Source organism: Cataglyphis hispanica, chromosome 20 (assembly GCF_021464435.1).
Source record: "Cataglyphis hispanica isolate Lineage 1 chromosome 20, ULB_Chis1_1.0, whole genome shotgun sequence".
Taxonomy (NCBI): Eukaryota; Metazoa; Arthropoda; class Insecta; order Hymenoptera; family Formicidae; genus Cataglyphis; species Cataglyphis hispanica.
In genome coordinates, this window is record NC_065973.1 from 450,299 (window position 1) to 464,627 (window position 14,329).

Consider the following 14,329-nt stretch of genomic DNA (forward strand, 5'->3'; position numbering starts at 1 on the left):
TATAAAATTTCGTAAAGTATATAGTAAGTAGTTTAAAATTTAAAATTTGAAAGCAATACAGTAAAGAAGATACGCGCTTTCGATAAGTCTCGATTATAAAGGATTCCCTAATGCAGGCTACTTAATGCAATTATCTACTAAAATTAGCTGACAAAAGATAAGTTTTTCATTATGACCACAATTTCTACACTTTTTCTTTCTCTATAAATAGAGTTACATAATAGAGTTACATAAGTAACGATAAATTTATTTTTAATAAAATGCAAAGAATGTGAAAAAAATTACATGTCTGAGGCATTTCTCAAGTTCCCTTCAAGATCACTGCGTAACAATACAACGGCCGAGGAATGCAAAATTTGGCGAAAAAAATTGATCGTGCGAAAGTTAGTTTGAAAATGCACGATTTAATTGAACATTCGTAATAATTTGTCTGCGCGAATGGGTGCAAACTCTGCGGTTGCGTTCGCGTGCGATTCGTCGGTGGCAAGGAATTAGCACGAGCTGTCGAGTAGACAATACGGAATTAATTATAATTAACTGCCATTCACAAAAGTTTCCGCGAACAATTTTGTGGTCGCACTATACCTGGTTATAATGAACTCTCTCCTAGCTAGCAGCTCCTATCATTTACATACTCTTACATTCAAACTGGGTTTTCGTTTGGCTGCCGCGCACGCTAGTTCGCGACAACCTCAAGAAACTTCTTTAAATTATGCCCTTTGGAATATACCTTTGGTATGACGTAGAATATGGCATTTGTTGAGAACTTTCAGCCAAGTTGAAGAAATATTGTTACAACACCGTAAAAATGTAGACAACTGATTCTTATCGCCGAATAATGAAGATTAAAGAGAAAAAAGCCCGAACACAATTCAAAAATTAAAATATAAAAAATTTTTATACATAATTCTATAATTTTTAATCGCGCGCGCACTTGTATATGTATGTGTGTGTAAAAGATTAGCTAATATTTAACATATCTCGGCATTTTTAACATATCTCAAAACCTCGCATATGCCGATTAATTAAAACATTTTTTCAATAAATCATAAAAAAATTCTTTTGTTTAGTAGGTTTTTATATATTATATTCATGATTCACTATGTAATAATAATTGAAAATGCTCGGAAAGATTTAGAAATAATTATATTGATAATATGATATATTAATCATGCCATTATTAGCCAATCTGAATATTAGCAGCGCTACATTAATTATAATTGATCCGTTAATATAATTTTTATTTTATTAATATTATATTATTCTTTTATATATTATTAATTTTAGCAATTAATACTTTTTACCGCTTGCGTATCGTCATTTTCGCAGATTTTTCTTATTTCAAAAACTAAGCCAGCCATGTGGTCTTCGTATTTACGACTTTTTACTATATATAATGATGTTTCCCATACGACCCGCCCATGTTAATCAATTTCGCACAAAAGTTCGTTAAATCGTGATGTCAGTTGTCATTAATAATAGCAAAAATATAGGAAAATATAGGAAATAAATAATATCTGCGTTCAAACATGTAAACAACATTAAAAAGTTAAAAAATTAAAAACATAATTTTCTCCACTTGCATCAATAAAGCTATGAAATCATTGAATTAAATTGAATTGACTAATATCTTAATTCGTAAACTAATAAATAATATGCAACTATATATAATTCAAGATACATTTTTCAAAGGTCATTTCTTAACACAAGATAAGGCAGAAACATGTTACTTGCATATTTGTTTCTTAATATTTTGTTTTTGTACCATAATTCGAAAAAATTTTGTGCCAATAAATTTATAAAACTTTAAAAAAGATCAGCATTCATAAATATCTCGTATATTTATTATATATATATATATATATATATATATATATATATATATATGTGTGTGTGGTGTGTGGTGGTGTGTGTGTGTGTGTGTGTGTGTGTGTGTGTGTGTGTGTGTGTGTGTGTGTGTGTGTGTGTGTGTGTGTGTGCATATGAATATTATATCAGACAATGTAAGTGTTGCACGTTTGGCTGACGTTTGGTAGTGCATTATCAGTTCGCTTCGCGCTCATAGGAAACCGCAATTTCCACAAATTACACGGATGAAAACTGACTCTTGCGACTGTACACCATCGGCTACAGCGCGGTGGAATTCATGGGTCGCGGGTTATGCCGCATTCGGTGGTATGTAGTAATTAGCAACATTGCTCCCAGATCTCTCGTGGATGGGAGGATCAGGCTGTAGGATCTGATGGAGGGGTGCGGAGGCCGGCGAATCCGCTTGCACAGATTTCATTTCGAAGGAATAGAACGCATAGAGCGGCGATATTATCTTGCCTGTATGTATTGTAACTATGACGTTTAATGATCGGGTATTAGTCGAGATTAACAGAAGTCATCCCAAATCGAGACAAAAATAATTTGAAAATAATAATTTGAATAGGTCCGATCCTTTTTTCATCCTTTTATAAGACAAAATACAAAGAAAAGCTTGTTTGACTCAAAAATTCGAAAATTAAGAATCAATTTTTTCCTCTTATAATTATTATATTAAATTATCTGATAAATATTTTAAAACTCAAAATATTTTTCTCTTACGCTTTTTTTTCTCTCTTTATAGTATTTTATATGCATTAATATGTATTAATATACATATTAGTTTTCAGAAGAAAAGAGCGGAGAATCATTTATTATCAGAATATTTTCATCCATTAAATTCCGATATTATCGTGAATATCCAAAGTACAACAAAAAAGTTAATCAGTACACTTTTCAATAAACACAAATATTAAAATTTATATAACTACTGAAAAATTATTATTACGTATTATTCGCGCCTGATCGATACAAACGTATTGTATTAATACATTGTGTATGGTCGGAAAAGTACGATAAATAAAGACTATATTTCATCATGATTTTTCTTTCGTACGACAAAATGTCTAAGATACGCAATACTCTGTGAATTTTACCTTGCACGTCTCCCCTATCTAAGTTTATTAAAGCGCTGTGCAGCTGTAGTTGAATTATCGCTAGAGTTTCCCATTTCAGTAACCGGCAAAAAGTGCACAGAGCGAGAGACGAAACAATTTGACCGTCTTATTCGAATCTTCTCTCTCTCTCTTCTGGGTATCTATAATGCGTTGAGACTAACTTTCGCCGAAACTCGCACCCTCTTTAAGCTAATGTACTTTAGCAACGATCATTATGTAAATTCAAGTTTGATAGAAAGAGAGAGAACATTTGAATTTACAGCTGTTGGCTATAACGAGCGAAACTTTTTTGCATAATTGATCGATTAATTTATATATATACACCCGGTATCTATTGATACTTCCCCTCCCTCCAGAAGCAGAATTAAAAAAAGAAAATCAAACAAGTCCACATCTAAAATACACGGGACATAAGACGTTTTAAAGATATTTTAAAGACATCTTATGATATGTCTAAAAGACATCCTAATGACATCTTCAAGACATTTTATGTCTCGATTTTGAACATGGTGTCTAAAAAGCTTTTATATCGTAGAAATTGAAGTTAGAATTTATTAAAAATTTTCGCAAATATAATAATAATATATCATAATAATATTTCGAAAATACGATAATTAAAGAGCTCATTTCAAACAGTTTTAATTTTTGGATACAATAAGAAAAATCTTTCTAAAATATATTTTCAGTATCCTTATCTCAATTAATATTTTTAATTTTTTAAATAACTATTTATTAATAAAACTATCTTTCACACACATATATAAGTTTTTTTTATATTGATCAGGCTTTTGCAAACCGTTATTTGCAAAAATAAAATACGTGCTTTTAAAGGCTAAAATTTAAAAAAAAAATGGAGATATAAATTTTCGCAGCTTTGTGATGTTAATAACGCAAATTCAAATTTTCTGCAAAATATATAAACAAAACTCGAAAATAAGCTCTTCAGAATTAGGAAAAATCTTTTTTTTTTTTACATTTATAAAATGAAACTCACCGAGATTGCGACGATTCCATCTCACGCAGAACTGCAATCGCGTATCCATGGACAGATTGCGAATCCATTCCATTATCCATTTTCCATCTCGTCATTCGCCTCGATCTATAGAAGGTACATAAAAATATAACATTGAGATAAAATGTAACATTAAACGATATACTCAATTCGAGACGTAAAGGTCGCAGTCAAGAAAACTTTCCGCGTTAACGAAATTTCTTTGCAAGAAAACTTTGGCGGGAAAGTAATGGACGCTACTGCCACTGCGAAACCGCGCGAAGTTAATTGCACAAATGATAAAAGGAATTAAAGATAAATGATCATTACCCTCTGCTTATCTCTGCTTCTCTTTTCTCTCTTCCACACTTTTATATTATATCACTACTCAAATGCGCATCGTAAGTTATAATAATAATAATTATTGTGTATACTTGATAGACACGCACACTTAACGACCACTCGAGAGAGAATATCGAAAGAACGAATGATTGCGCATGTGCGAGCTGCGACATGTGCGTGCGCATGCGCATCACACATTGTTTTGTAGTATGGAGGATGGAGGAAAGTGTGTAGTCTGCTACTCTCTGTCAGTATTGTCTGCTACGCAAGTACGCAGATGACTATTCTACTTTGAACGGTTTTTACGCTTGTAGATAATTCTTCCGAATCATCTGATAGGGATAGAATATAAAAGGGTAAGAGCTACGCGCTTCTTCCATAAATTACAATGACAAAGAACAGCTGTAGTTTATTTTCGGCAATTTTTATGGTTTGTGTGCTTGTACATTTACGTAACCTCATCTGCTTAAAGCGTGGAATATATTCGTTGAAAATTTCATAAATAAAAAAGAAACACAAAATGACACATTGTACGTAGAAGAAACGAATTTTCGTGACATATTTTTTGTTTTGTTTTAAATGCATGAAGCTATATACAATACAAAAATAATGTGATAAATCTAAAAATATATTTGAAACTGTTTACAGATATCCGTTTATTATATTCTTTTGTCGCTTTATGTAGGTCTTGCTGTCTACTCAAACTTCACCGAAATACATAATGATTGAAGTAAATTCTAGAATCCCAGGTGCGCAAGACATATTCACTCCTTTTGGTGTACCACTGTCTGGAATATATATGCGGTAATTCCTAAAGATCGTGCTTCATTATTTTAATCTATAACTTTTTGCTTGTTGCTATTATCAAGATTTGCTGACCTTTGAAACAGAAAGATATGCAAGTGATATCTTTTCTTCATGTTGCAGAAGTTATGCTTATGTATCACTCAAGGACAGAATACCAGTGATATTAACAAAAATCATTGATACAATTTGTCAAAAAAAAAATGAAATTGTACATGTATATGGCCAGGTAATCATATCTAGGCAATGTAGCATTGTCTTGATAGTATATATAAACAATATTAATTATTACAGAATGCAGCAAATGATATCAAAGATATCATAAGATTTATAGGTCAACTAAAAAATGAAATAGCTACTAATAAAACTTTGAAACCCATGCGTTTAAATACTAAAGCAATTAATAATGATGCAGAGGAATGGACTACATATTTAGAAAACAAGACACATACAGAAGGTGAAATACCTACGTGGTTCAATACGACATGGTTATACTGCGAAACGTATATGTACCGTATATTAGCTCAAGAAATTGGTTTAACGTAAGCTTTGATATACCATGTATGGCATAAATTTATATAGAACAAGCTAAACTATTTTTTTACAAAACTAGGAGTAGCATGCAAAGTTATGACCCATTCGAATACATAAAACAAGCTTCTTTTATTAACTCCATTGATTCTATGAATATTCTTGCGTCATATGTAAGTGACATGATATGTAATAAGGAATACAATAAGGAAAACTCGAAGAATGATTTTCCAAAATTACTGAAATTGAGCTTATGGAGTAACAGGTAGCAACATTTTCATATTAAAATACTCTTCTAAAATACATATTACAAAGTATATATTATACACATAGTAATATATTTTTATATTTGCAGATATGATCTTTCTGCAAGTGCAGGAGCTCTTCAAAAACATACTGATAATCCATTGGATATAGTGGACTCCTTGGATAAAAATATATTAACAAACAATTGGGAACTTGCATGGGATATTGTAAAAAAAAAGACAAATGAAAGTCTTGATAATATTCATATAGTGCTTGATAATGCAGGATATGAATTCTTCAGTGACTTGTGTTTAGCAGCATTTTTTAATACTATTGCACCTACAACTAAGATAATATTTCATGTAAAAGCATATCCATGGTATGTGAGTGACACAACAATTCAAGATTTCCACTGGACATTAGATCAATTGAATAATCTCGATCATTATGCAAATATGAAATTATTGGGTAAGAGGTTCAGGAATCTCTTGGACCGTGAAATTTGGTGTGTTAAGGTATACTTAATTTTCATCTTCCAATATCATTCAGTTATTATTTAAAAGATTTCCTTCATTAGTATAATTTAAATTATTTCTATTAAACAGGAAGAACCCTATTGGACAGGACCTTACGATTTTACACAAATGAAAGAAAAAGACAAAAACTTATATGCTCAATTTTCTAATTCTAAATTAATAATATTTAAGGGTGATTTAAACTATAGAAAACTCCTAAGTGACATTAACTTTGAATATAATACAAGTTTTGCAACTGCATTGAGAGATTTCCGACCCACAAATATTTTGAGCGTACGTACTATAAAATGTGACATTTGTGTTGGATTACCACAAGGTATGGCTGAATCGTTATTCAAAAAAGATAAAAATTGGATGATAACTGGAGACTATGGTATTATTCAATTCGCTAATTTAGAGATTCCTGAAGAATCTTAGATTTTTTTTTTAATGCAAATAAAATAATAAAATTTGAATTAAACAATCACATCTAATTTATACAAGAAATAATAAAGAATAAGGGTTACATACACAAAAGCTAAAATATTTGATATTCAAATAATTTTTGTATTTATAATATATCTATTTTTATGTAATTTTGTGCCACATTAATTTTATGATCTATTATAACTTGTATAAATTTCTATATGTACATAAATAAAATATCTATCTATATACCTATCTATATATCTATCTAAAATATCTATAGCTATAATTAATTTTTCTAGTATCTTTTCTTATAAATATCTTATACTAAAATTTCGTATTTTGTCAACTCAACTATTCGCTATCTTATATTAATCAAATTTATCTAATCGTGGTCAAAGAAAATACTACTAATTTGTAATATTGAAAAACAAAACAAAAATAATTTTAATATTTATAATTTGTTAGTAAATGATAATAGAGATCTATGTATATATTTCTATATACACATTTGTATAGTGAATTAAAAGTGATTATGAAATTATAAAGTGAAGATTTATTGTTGTCTACTTTTCATTACAATTAGACAATATACTTTACTATTACTGAATTACTTCATAATCATGACTCATGCAGCTTTTTTTTATCCTAATGTTGATTGTTTTATTCAATAAATTGTGATATATTATAACAGTTGTTATACAACTTAAAATACTGATCAATTATTACGTTATATTATTATTAATGATAAAATCACACTTTTCTATTTCTCTGGACTGCACACATATACGGTAAAAAAAAAGATTTAATAGAAAATAATAAGTGTTCCTCATTTCTTGTTTATTGGACTTCAATCGGCGGTATACTACATATGTATGTGCACATAAAATTATAGAGTAAGTCTAGATATACAGATTATATATATATATATATATATATATATATATATATATATATATATATCATATTTACAAAAATATTCAAATATATATAAAATTAAATGTTTTTAGTTTAAATAATTTGATATTAACAGGACTCTATCAACTTTGTGCATATATATATATATATATATATATATATATATATATATATATATCCACATTTATGTCCATATAAAAGTATGATTAGTGGGCCAGTTTTTTAAGCAGTAATTAGACATTTGTGCCAAGGACCTGTTACATTAAAAACTTTTTGAGTCTTTAATTCTTGTAATAAATATTCAAATACGAAACTATATCCCTCATTGAAAAACTGCAATTGTAACATATGTAATTATAACTGTTAGAAATTTAAAGAGATTTTTTAATCGATCTGATATTATATCAGATGCAAATATTTATTTTACAGCATTGTTATGTATAAAACATTATATAATTGTGCTCCAATTCGGCAGAACTTATCTTACCATATTTGACTTTATGTCATGATAGAAAAAGAGTTTTACAAAAATGGTAATAGAGTGGTCCAAAAATTCTCTTTTCTTAAAAAATTTTAAAATTAAGTACAATAAGAATCCATATATAATATAAAATAATGAATGAAGTCAATTTAATTATTTATGAATATATTAAGCTGTAAGATAGTAAGTAATAATAATTATAATAAAAATAATAATAATAATTATAATAATAGTAGCAATAATTATATAATTATTATAATAACAGAAATAGGAAAGATAGCATTTATATTTCCAGTAAATATAATTTGTACTGGCATATACTTGCTTATGTTAGCTTTTAGTTAAAACAATATTTTTTCGATAATATAAAGTGTATAACACACAAAATCTCTGCAACATTTATAAAAAATTAATTAATTTAAACAAGTAAGATGTGTATACATATTTTTGTATTGCTCTTTTATTTGAACATATGTGAAAATGACAAAATAATAATTTATAGTATCATTATAATTGAATAGCAATATAAATTGGACTTTAAATCATATGCAAACTACAAATCAAAAATAAAATAGGCGCTATTATAAAGGAAGTATGATATAATTCTCAAAAATGTTAAAAATTTGATATTTTTTCATATATTATAATTTAACCCCCTTCCTTCCATTCATCTTGATCCAATATGCATTATACAAGAGGCATTCAGAAGTAAATGCTGAATTTAATCGGTATAAAGAGAATATTTCAAAAAGAATTAATTAAAAATTAATTCTGATTATATTAACTCTAAGCACGACTATCATTGTTCTCGCGCGTAAAGGAATAAAAATTTGGCAGACAAATTAATTTTTCTCGAGTACTCCTGATCAAATACCGTTTACTCTTCAAATGCCTCTTGCACTTTTATTATTTATATACATCACATATATGTATCTATACAATATTAGTAACAGAAAGTAAGTGAGAATAAACATATGAAGTATTTGAATTTATATTAGAGCTACTTTTGTCATACAGGTAACTACAAATCTTTTACATAATATATCTTTTATATATGCTCTGCTCTTACAATATATTTCATCCATTAATGAAATCCTATCCAATAGTTTATATCCATCTCTAATCTAACAAATCTCTGCTGAAACAGATAAATTTATCGATAAACTTTCTTTTATGAGATATTACTTTCAGTGTTAAATAATTATTTACAAAACTATGTCTAAGAACAAATCTATTATGATTCAACGTCCCTTGAAGTACTTCTGACACATGATATTTTTAATCATATTTTTTAATAATCCCACACATATGTACACATATGTATACCGAATATGAAAAAAATAATTTAGATAAAATTTTACTTTCAAAAATATTTAAAAACATGAAAAAATTTATATATTTAAAAAATGAAGTATTTTCTCTTTTTTAAGTAGCCTGAGAACATCCCATTTATCTTATAAATGGAATGCTAATCAATCTTTATTATCCAAAGAGAATTTCTTATATTCAATTGATAGATTATGTAATGAAATAATCATTTATTTAAAAAATTTCCAGTAACATAAAATATATCAATAACAAATAATAATTCGATATCTTTTCGCATTTAAATCTGAATACATTATTGCCCTACGATAATACTATTAATACAATCTTTTTACATATCAGAGGACATAGATAATGGTCTGTATGAAGTAAACATTTATATAGAAGTAGAAAGAGCGGAAAGAGAATTTTTTATAGAATTTATATTTAAATCATTATCAGGAAAATGTGACAATCTGTCTCACCAGGTCTGCCATATGTAAAATCTTATCTCCACAAATTTGATATAGTTAATAAAAAAAAGTAATAATTAATAATTCGAAAAATTTTTTCAATATTTAATATTTAAAAATGGTTTCTGAAAAAATTGAAATGTACAATGTAAAATTAATTATATATAAGTTTAAAATATATTCAATCAAAAATAATTCTTGCGCGCGCGGATATAACACAAAATCATAGATACTATGTATAAACAAAGAGGCACATGTATATTAAAAAATAGAATTTAAAAAGATATATGTACATATTCATATATTTCAATTATGGCTAACAACATATATTTCAATTATTATATATCCAAATTCCTTCAACATACTACCACCTAGCATCCATTTTGAGGCACCCCGCATAGTGTCCCGCGTCTCATATTGTGTTCACAAATGGACATATTCGTAAACACGATGGACACTAAGCAAAAAGCATAGAATAAAATTCAGCACAATATAACTGCTTCTCTCCGAATGGAAATAGCATTATCGAGCACAAAACATACATTCATACTTTTGGACTTTTGGACTTGTTACTTCATAATATTTAAATACGAACATTTGTTATTCAGCTATATCAAATGTATTAAATAACAATAAATGGAAATGATCGTAATCTCCTAAAAAGAGTAGTCCTATATAGTTTTAATACAGATAATTTGGTCTGAATGATTCTTTTTTTTATATTATAACTGAAGGACATGCAAAATTTGTAATTGTATTATTCACACTAGTATTCGATATTTATTCCATATAATTTACGAGATAAATGTTACTTAGTGAATGCAGCGAATACAGCCCAAAGTACTGGATTCGCATTACGTTTAGTGGCTTCTGCTTCGAAATCGAGATCTAATAACGTCCGTACTCTTCGCATCGCTACTTCGTAATCGTCGTCCGACAATGGCGCAAATGCATTTTCTAATACATCAGCTGCATGAGCTAAAATAACTAATGCTAACGTTCGTCTATCCATACGAGCGGCATCATTCACCCAACGACCTAACACAGCCTCTTGGATCTAGAAGACAAAAAGGCAACATACGCTATCGTGCTATTCATAAATTATGTAACACGCAATTCCTATCAATATCCTTTCTTGCAAAATATAAAATTAATTTTCATGTTTTATTATGTTTTTTTTTTATTTTTATAATTTTATGTTCAATGCTAAGAATTTTTCATATATATTTTCAGTAATTAACTGAGTAATTAACAGAAAATAAGAATATTTAATGTTGTTACATAATCAAATTTAAATTACTGAAAAACTTTTGTATATAAAGAACCTCTTTCCTTTTTTTGTTTTAATAAATAATTTAAATAAAATTCTGTTTCAATAAACAATTTATTTATATATCGAATTATCCTTAAAAAATATATTATCCCATTATTTATATATTAAATTAGTAATAATTATTATAGTAATAATTATGCAGAAAAGATAACATATATATAAATATCATATATATAAATCATATATATAAATATATATATATACAACTATATCGTTATATATGTAGAATTTAATTTGTGTTATCTTTTCATTTCCATATAGCTTCTAATCAATGTAGGTAATAAGCATATATATAAAGATAAGATATTACTTTCTACGTATATTGAGATTATAATATAATTTAATATTTATATTTATAACAGAAGGGATCCTCCTTTTATTTCTTAAAAGATAACTGTAAACTAATAACGATCAAATTTAATTGTTAAAAATAAATTTTATTATGATCATAAAAAAAATAGTAGCTCATAAAAAAACTAATTGTATTGAAAAGACAACTTTATGTTATATGTATTAATGGATTCACGATTTAATAACGAACAATTAATGAAATTTTACATATTTCTTAACATGACATTAATAAATGCTAAAGATTAATAATATAAAAAATGGTTAAAAGTTGGAATTATGAACAAAAGATAATTGTTATGGGAAGGCTATATCTAGTATATTTAAATTTCAAACCCATAAAACTTTCATAATTCTTATGTAAATTATATAAATCAAACATTATAAGAATATTTTTTATTAATTTTGAAAGACATTACAAATTATATTATAACAATATGCTTCTCTATTTCCATTAAAAAAAAAAAAAAAAAAAAGTTGACCTTTTCTTTAATATCTGCATGTATGGCTTATAAGTCCATCAGACAATGTGTTCACAATGCATTCAATGCAAAATAATAAATTTATGTCACATATGGTCTATCTTTTTTAGTTTAAGAAATAAAATGGAGTAACCATGTATTTGCCAATTTTTAAAAAGATATTCTATTTAACTCACAAATCAGAAGATAAGACAAAACAACACAAATCATAAATAAAAAAACTTGTCCTTTAGAAGCTATAAACATTTGTTTATCTATGAAAAAATTTTGCAAAATATCTAGCAAGCTTCTTGTTAGTGATAAACAATAATAGTACTTGTTATCCAATAAGTTAAATCCAATAAATTCAATTTGATATTATAATGTATAACAATAAGCAATATAAATTTTCTCTCAGTCTGTATATTCTAATCTGTGAGCACTTGATGTAAAACATACATTGTATATTCAAAATAAATTTAGAAATCTATGATTGTACAAGCTGTTTTTTATTCTTGAGATAAATATATTTAGCTTAGTAATTTATTTTAAAAATATACTATGTATGTACAGATAGTGTAATCAAAATATATTTTATAGAAAAATGAATGATTTACCTTTTTTACGAGACGACTTTTGGCAAGATTATCAGTAAGAGGATGAGTTGTCATGTCAAACAGTAAGAAATTTTGTTTCTCTGTAGTTAAGACACCTTTTTCAACAAGATTTTTCGCTAATCGTTCTCTGACATTTTTCAATTGATATCTTAATTTTAAAGGATTCCATGTTTCTCCTGTAATAACATACAAGACATTTCAAAACAAATATCTTGTGTGTGTATATATATTTGTATATACATATATGTAAATAAATAAAAAAACTGACCACTAAGGTATTCTATCCAACTTGGCACAGTCTCAGGTGGATCTGTGTCTTTCAAGTGTTTCAGAGCCTCGTCTAATAACACATCTCCCGTAGGTGCATCATTTTTCAAGAGAAGTTTTCTCGCTAATAAACTCTTCTTACGCATACCAGCTTTCTCCAATTCCACCCTACCCCGAAAGCCAAGTTCTGCCAAGATACATCCTCTCAATCCAGAACTTATACAATCATTCCAGAAGGAAGTATATCCCTATGAAAGGAAGGATATATAGCGGTCAATGATCCACCGCATAGAACATATAGAAATCTCTAAAACGTAAATAAACCTCTTTGTCTTTCAGACCCAACAGGAGAACCTCCTCCATAAGGGTCAGACGCGTCTCCTTGTCCGAGTCCTCGTCGATAGTGGGATTGCAATTGAGATCCTTTTGGGACGAGTAATCCGAGTCAGGGCTCTGACCGGACGATTTGTCGTTGTTACCAATGAGGTCCGCGTTTCCACTATCCTGACCGCTGCCACCGCCACCGGCACTCCCGCCGCTGCTGCTGTTGACCACGCGTCGTCGCTGCACCAGCCCGTCACCGCGATTCATCGTGTGATGCAGGTACTAAGACGGGCCGCTTGGAAATACGTCCGCGTGTCGCCAGATACGCCACCGTGTCACCACTGCCGTGATGCGACGTGATGCTCTTCGTCGTCGACGTCGTCGTCGTTGTCGTCGCCGTCCGACAATCAACCGTAAACGTTGTTATTATTATTATAACAAGCTGGCGCGAACATTTAGAATGTGTATACGGTAAACACTCTGTGTCGTTGACGTTTACTCCAAAACGACATGTCTTCCAAGATGGCCAATACGCCTCTCGTCCGACTCTCTCGATTATGTCTCGTGGTGGACGACTCGCCGCGACTTGTTGACGAGCGACACTTTAAGCACGAAAGACACGATGGAAAAACGCGTATGCGTATTTATGCGTTATTATTTTGCCACGAGCTTTTGTGTACGCGTACGTATGTTGATCGCGTCACGTTACAACCTGCTCACACAGAGTGACCGATACGACGTCCGCGAGAGGTTTGTCAGTGTATTGCAAAGTCGCGCGAATTCCGAGTAAATTTGAAACATCCGTTTCGACCTCACTACTAGTGCGCGTGTCGTTGCGTGCCACGCAAAATAAGAGACAGAACGAATATAAATATATGTATATGTATGTACATACGTGCGTATCGTCGCGACAAGAACGAATCAGCCAAGTGGAGCAGTGTCGCCCAGAAAGTATCTTATAAT

General features: G+C 29.1%; 2 protein-coding genes and 1 long non-coding RNA gene across 4 annotated transcripts in view; 1 reads left to right on the top strand and 2 right to left on the bottom strand.

The window, feature by feature from the left end:
• LOC126857037 (uncharacterized) overlaps window positions 1–4,085 on the bottom strand; it is a 75,201-nt gene extending 71,116 nt beyond the window's left edge. The window contains exon 1 of the long non-coding RNA XR_007688437.1: window positions 3,979–4,085. This is a non-coding gene — a long non-coding RNA (uncharacterized LOC126857037). The remainder of the gene's footprint in view (window positions 1–3,978) is intronic.
• A 435-nt stretch (window positions 4,086–4,520) lies between these two features.
• LOC126857011 (damage-control phosphatase ARMT1-like) lies at window positions 4,521–7,100 on the top strand. Of its 2 annotated transcripts, none has more exons than XM_050606076.1 (7): window positions 4,521–4,673; window positions 5,003–5,121; window positions 5,245–5,350; window positions 5,416–5,663; window positions 5,735–5,917; window positions 6,008–6,413; window positions 6,504–7,100. In XM_050606076.1, the coding sequence occupies exons 2-7, from the start codon at window positions 5,039–5,041 to the stop codon at window positions 6,849–6,851; spliced, it is 1,374 nt and encodes a 457-aa protein (XP_050462033.1). In that variant the 5' UTR covers window positions 4,521–4,673; window positions 5,003–5,038; the 3' UTR covers window positions 6,852–7,100. The 2 variants fall into 2 exon arrangements, with proteins under 2 accessions (XP_050462033.1, XP_050462034.1); XM_050606077.1 differs by lacking the exon at window positions 4,521–4,673 and adding an exon at window positions 4,688–4,847.
• Window positions 7,101–8,853: 1,753 nt separating this feature from the next.
• Window positions 8,854–14,306, bottom strand: LOC126857022 (Golgi phosphoprotein 3 homolog sauron). The gene is made up of 4 exons (XM_050606096.1): window positions 13,367–14,306; window positions 13,044–13,290; window positions 12,776–12,951; window positions 8,854–11,073 (listed from the first exon to the last, which is right to left on the bottom strand). Exons 1-4 carry the CDS (start codon window positions 13,631–13,633, stop codon window positions 10,825–10,827), a joined length of 939 nt encoding a protein of 312 aa, XP_050462053.1. The 5' UTR covers window positions 13,634–14,306; the 3' UTR covers window positions 8,854–10,824.
• Window positions 14,307–14,329: the final 23 nt, after the last annotated feature.

Coding starts and splice junctions, on each gene's coding strand:
- LOC126857011 (XM_050606076.1), top strand. CDS start 5,039: ATGATTGAAGTAAATTCTAGAATCCCAGGTGCGCAAGACATATTCACT. Junction 5,351..5,415: donor TTGTACATGTATATGGCCAG/GTAATCATATCT, acceptor TAATTATTACAG/AATGCAGCAAATGATATCAA. Junction 6,414..6,503: donor GTGAAATTTGGTGTGTTAAG/GTATACTTAATT, acceptor TCTATTAAACAG/GAAGAACCCTATTGGACAGG.
- LOC126857022 (XM_050606096.1), bottom strand. CDS start 13,633: ATGAATCGCGGTGACGGGCTGGTGCAGCGACGACGCGTGGTCAACAGC. Junction 13,291..13,366: donor TGGGTCTGAAAGACAAAGAG/GTTTATTTACGT, acceptor TTCCTTTCATAG/GGATATACTTCCTTCTGGAA. Junction 12,952..13,043: donor TTGGATAGAATACCTTAGTG/GTCAGTTTTTTT, acceptor ATGTTATTACAG/GAGAAACATGGAATCCTTTA.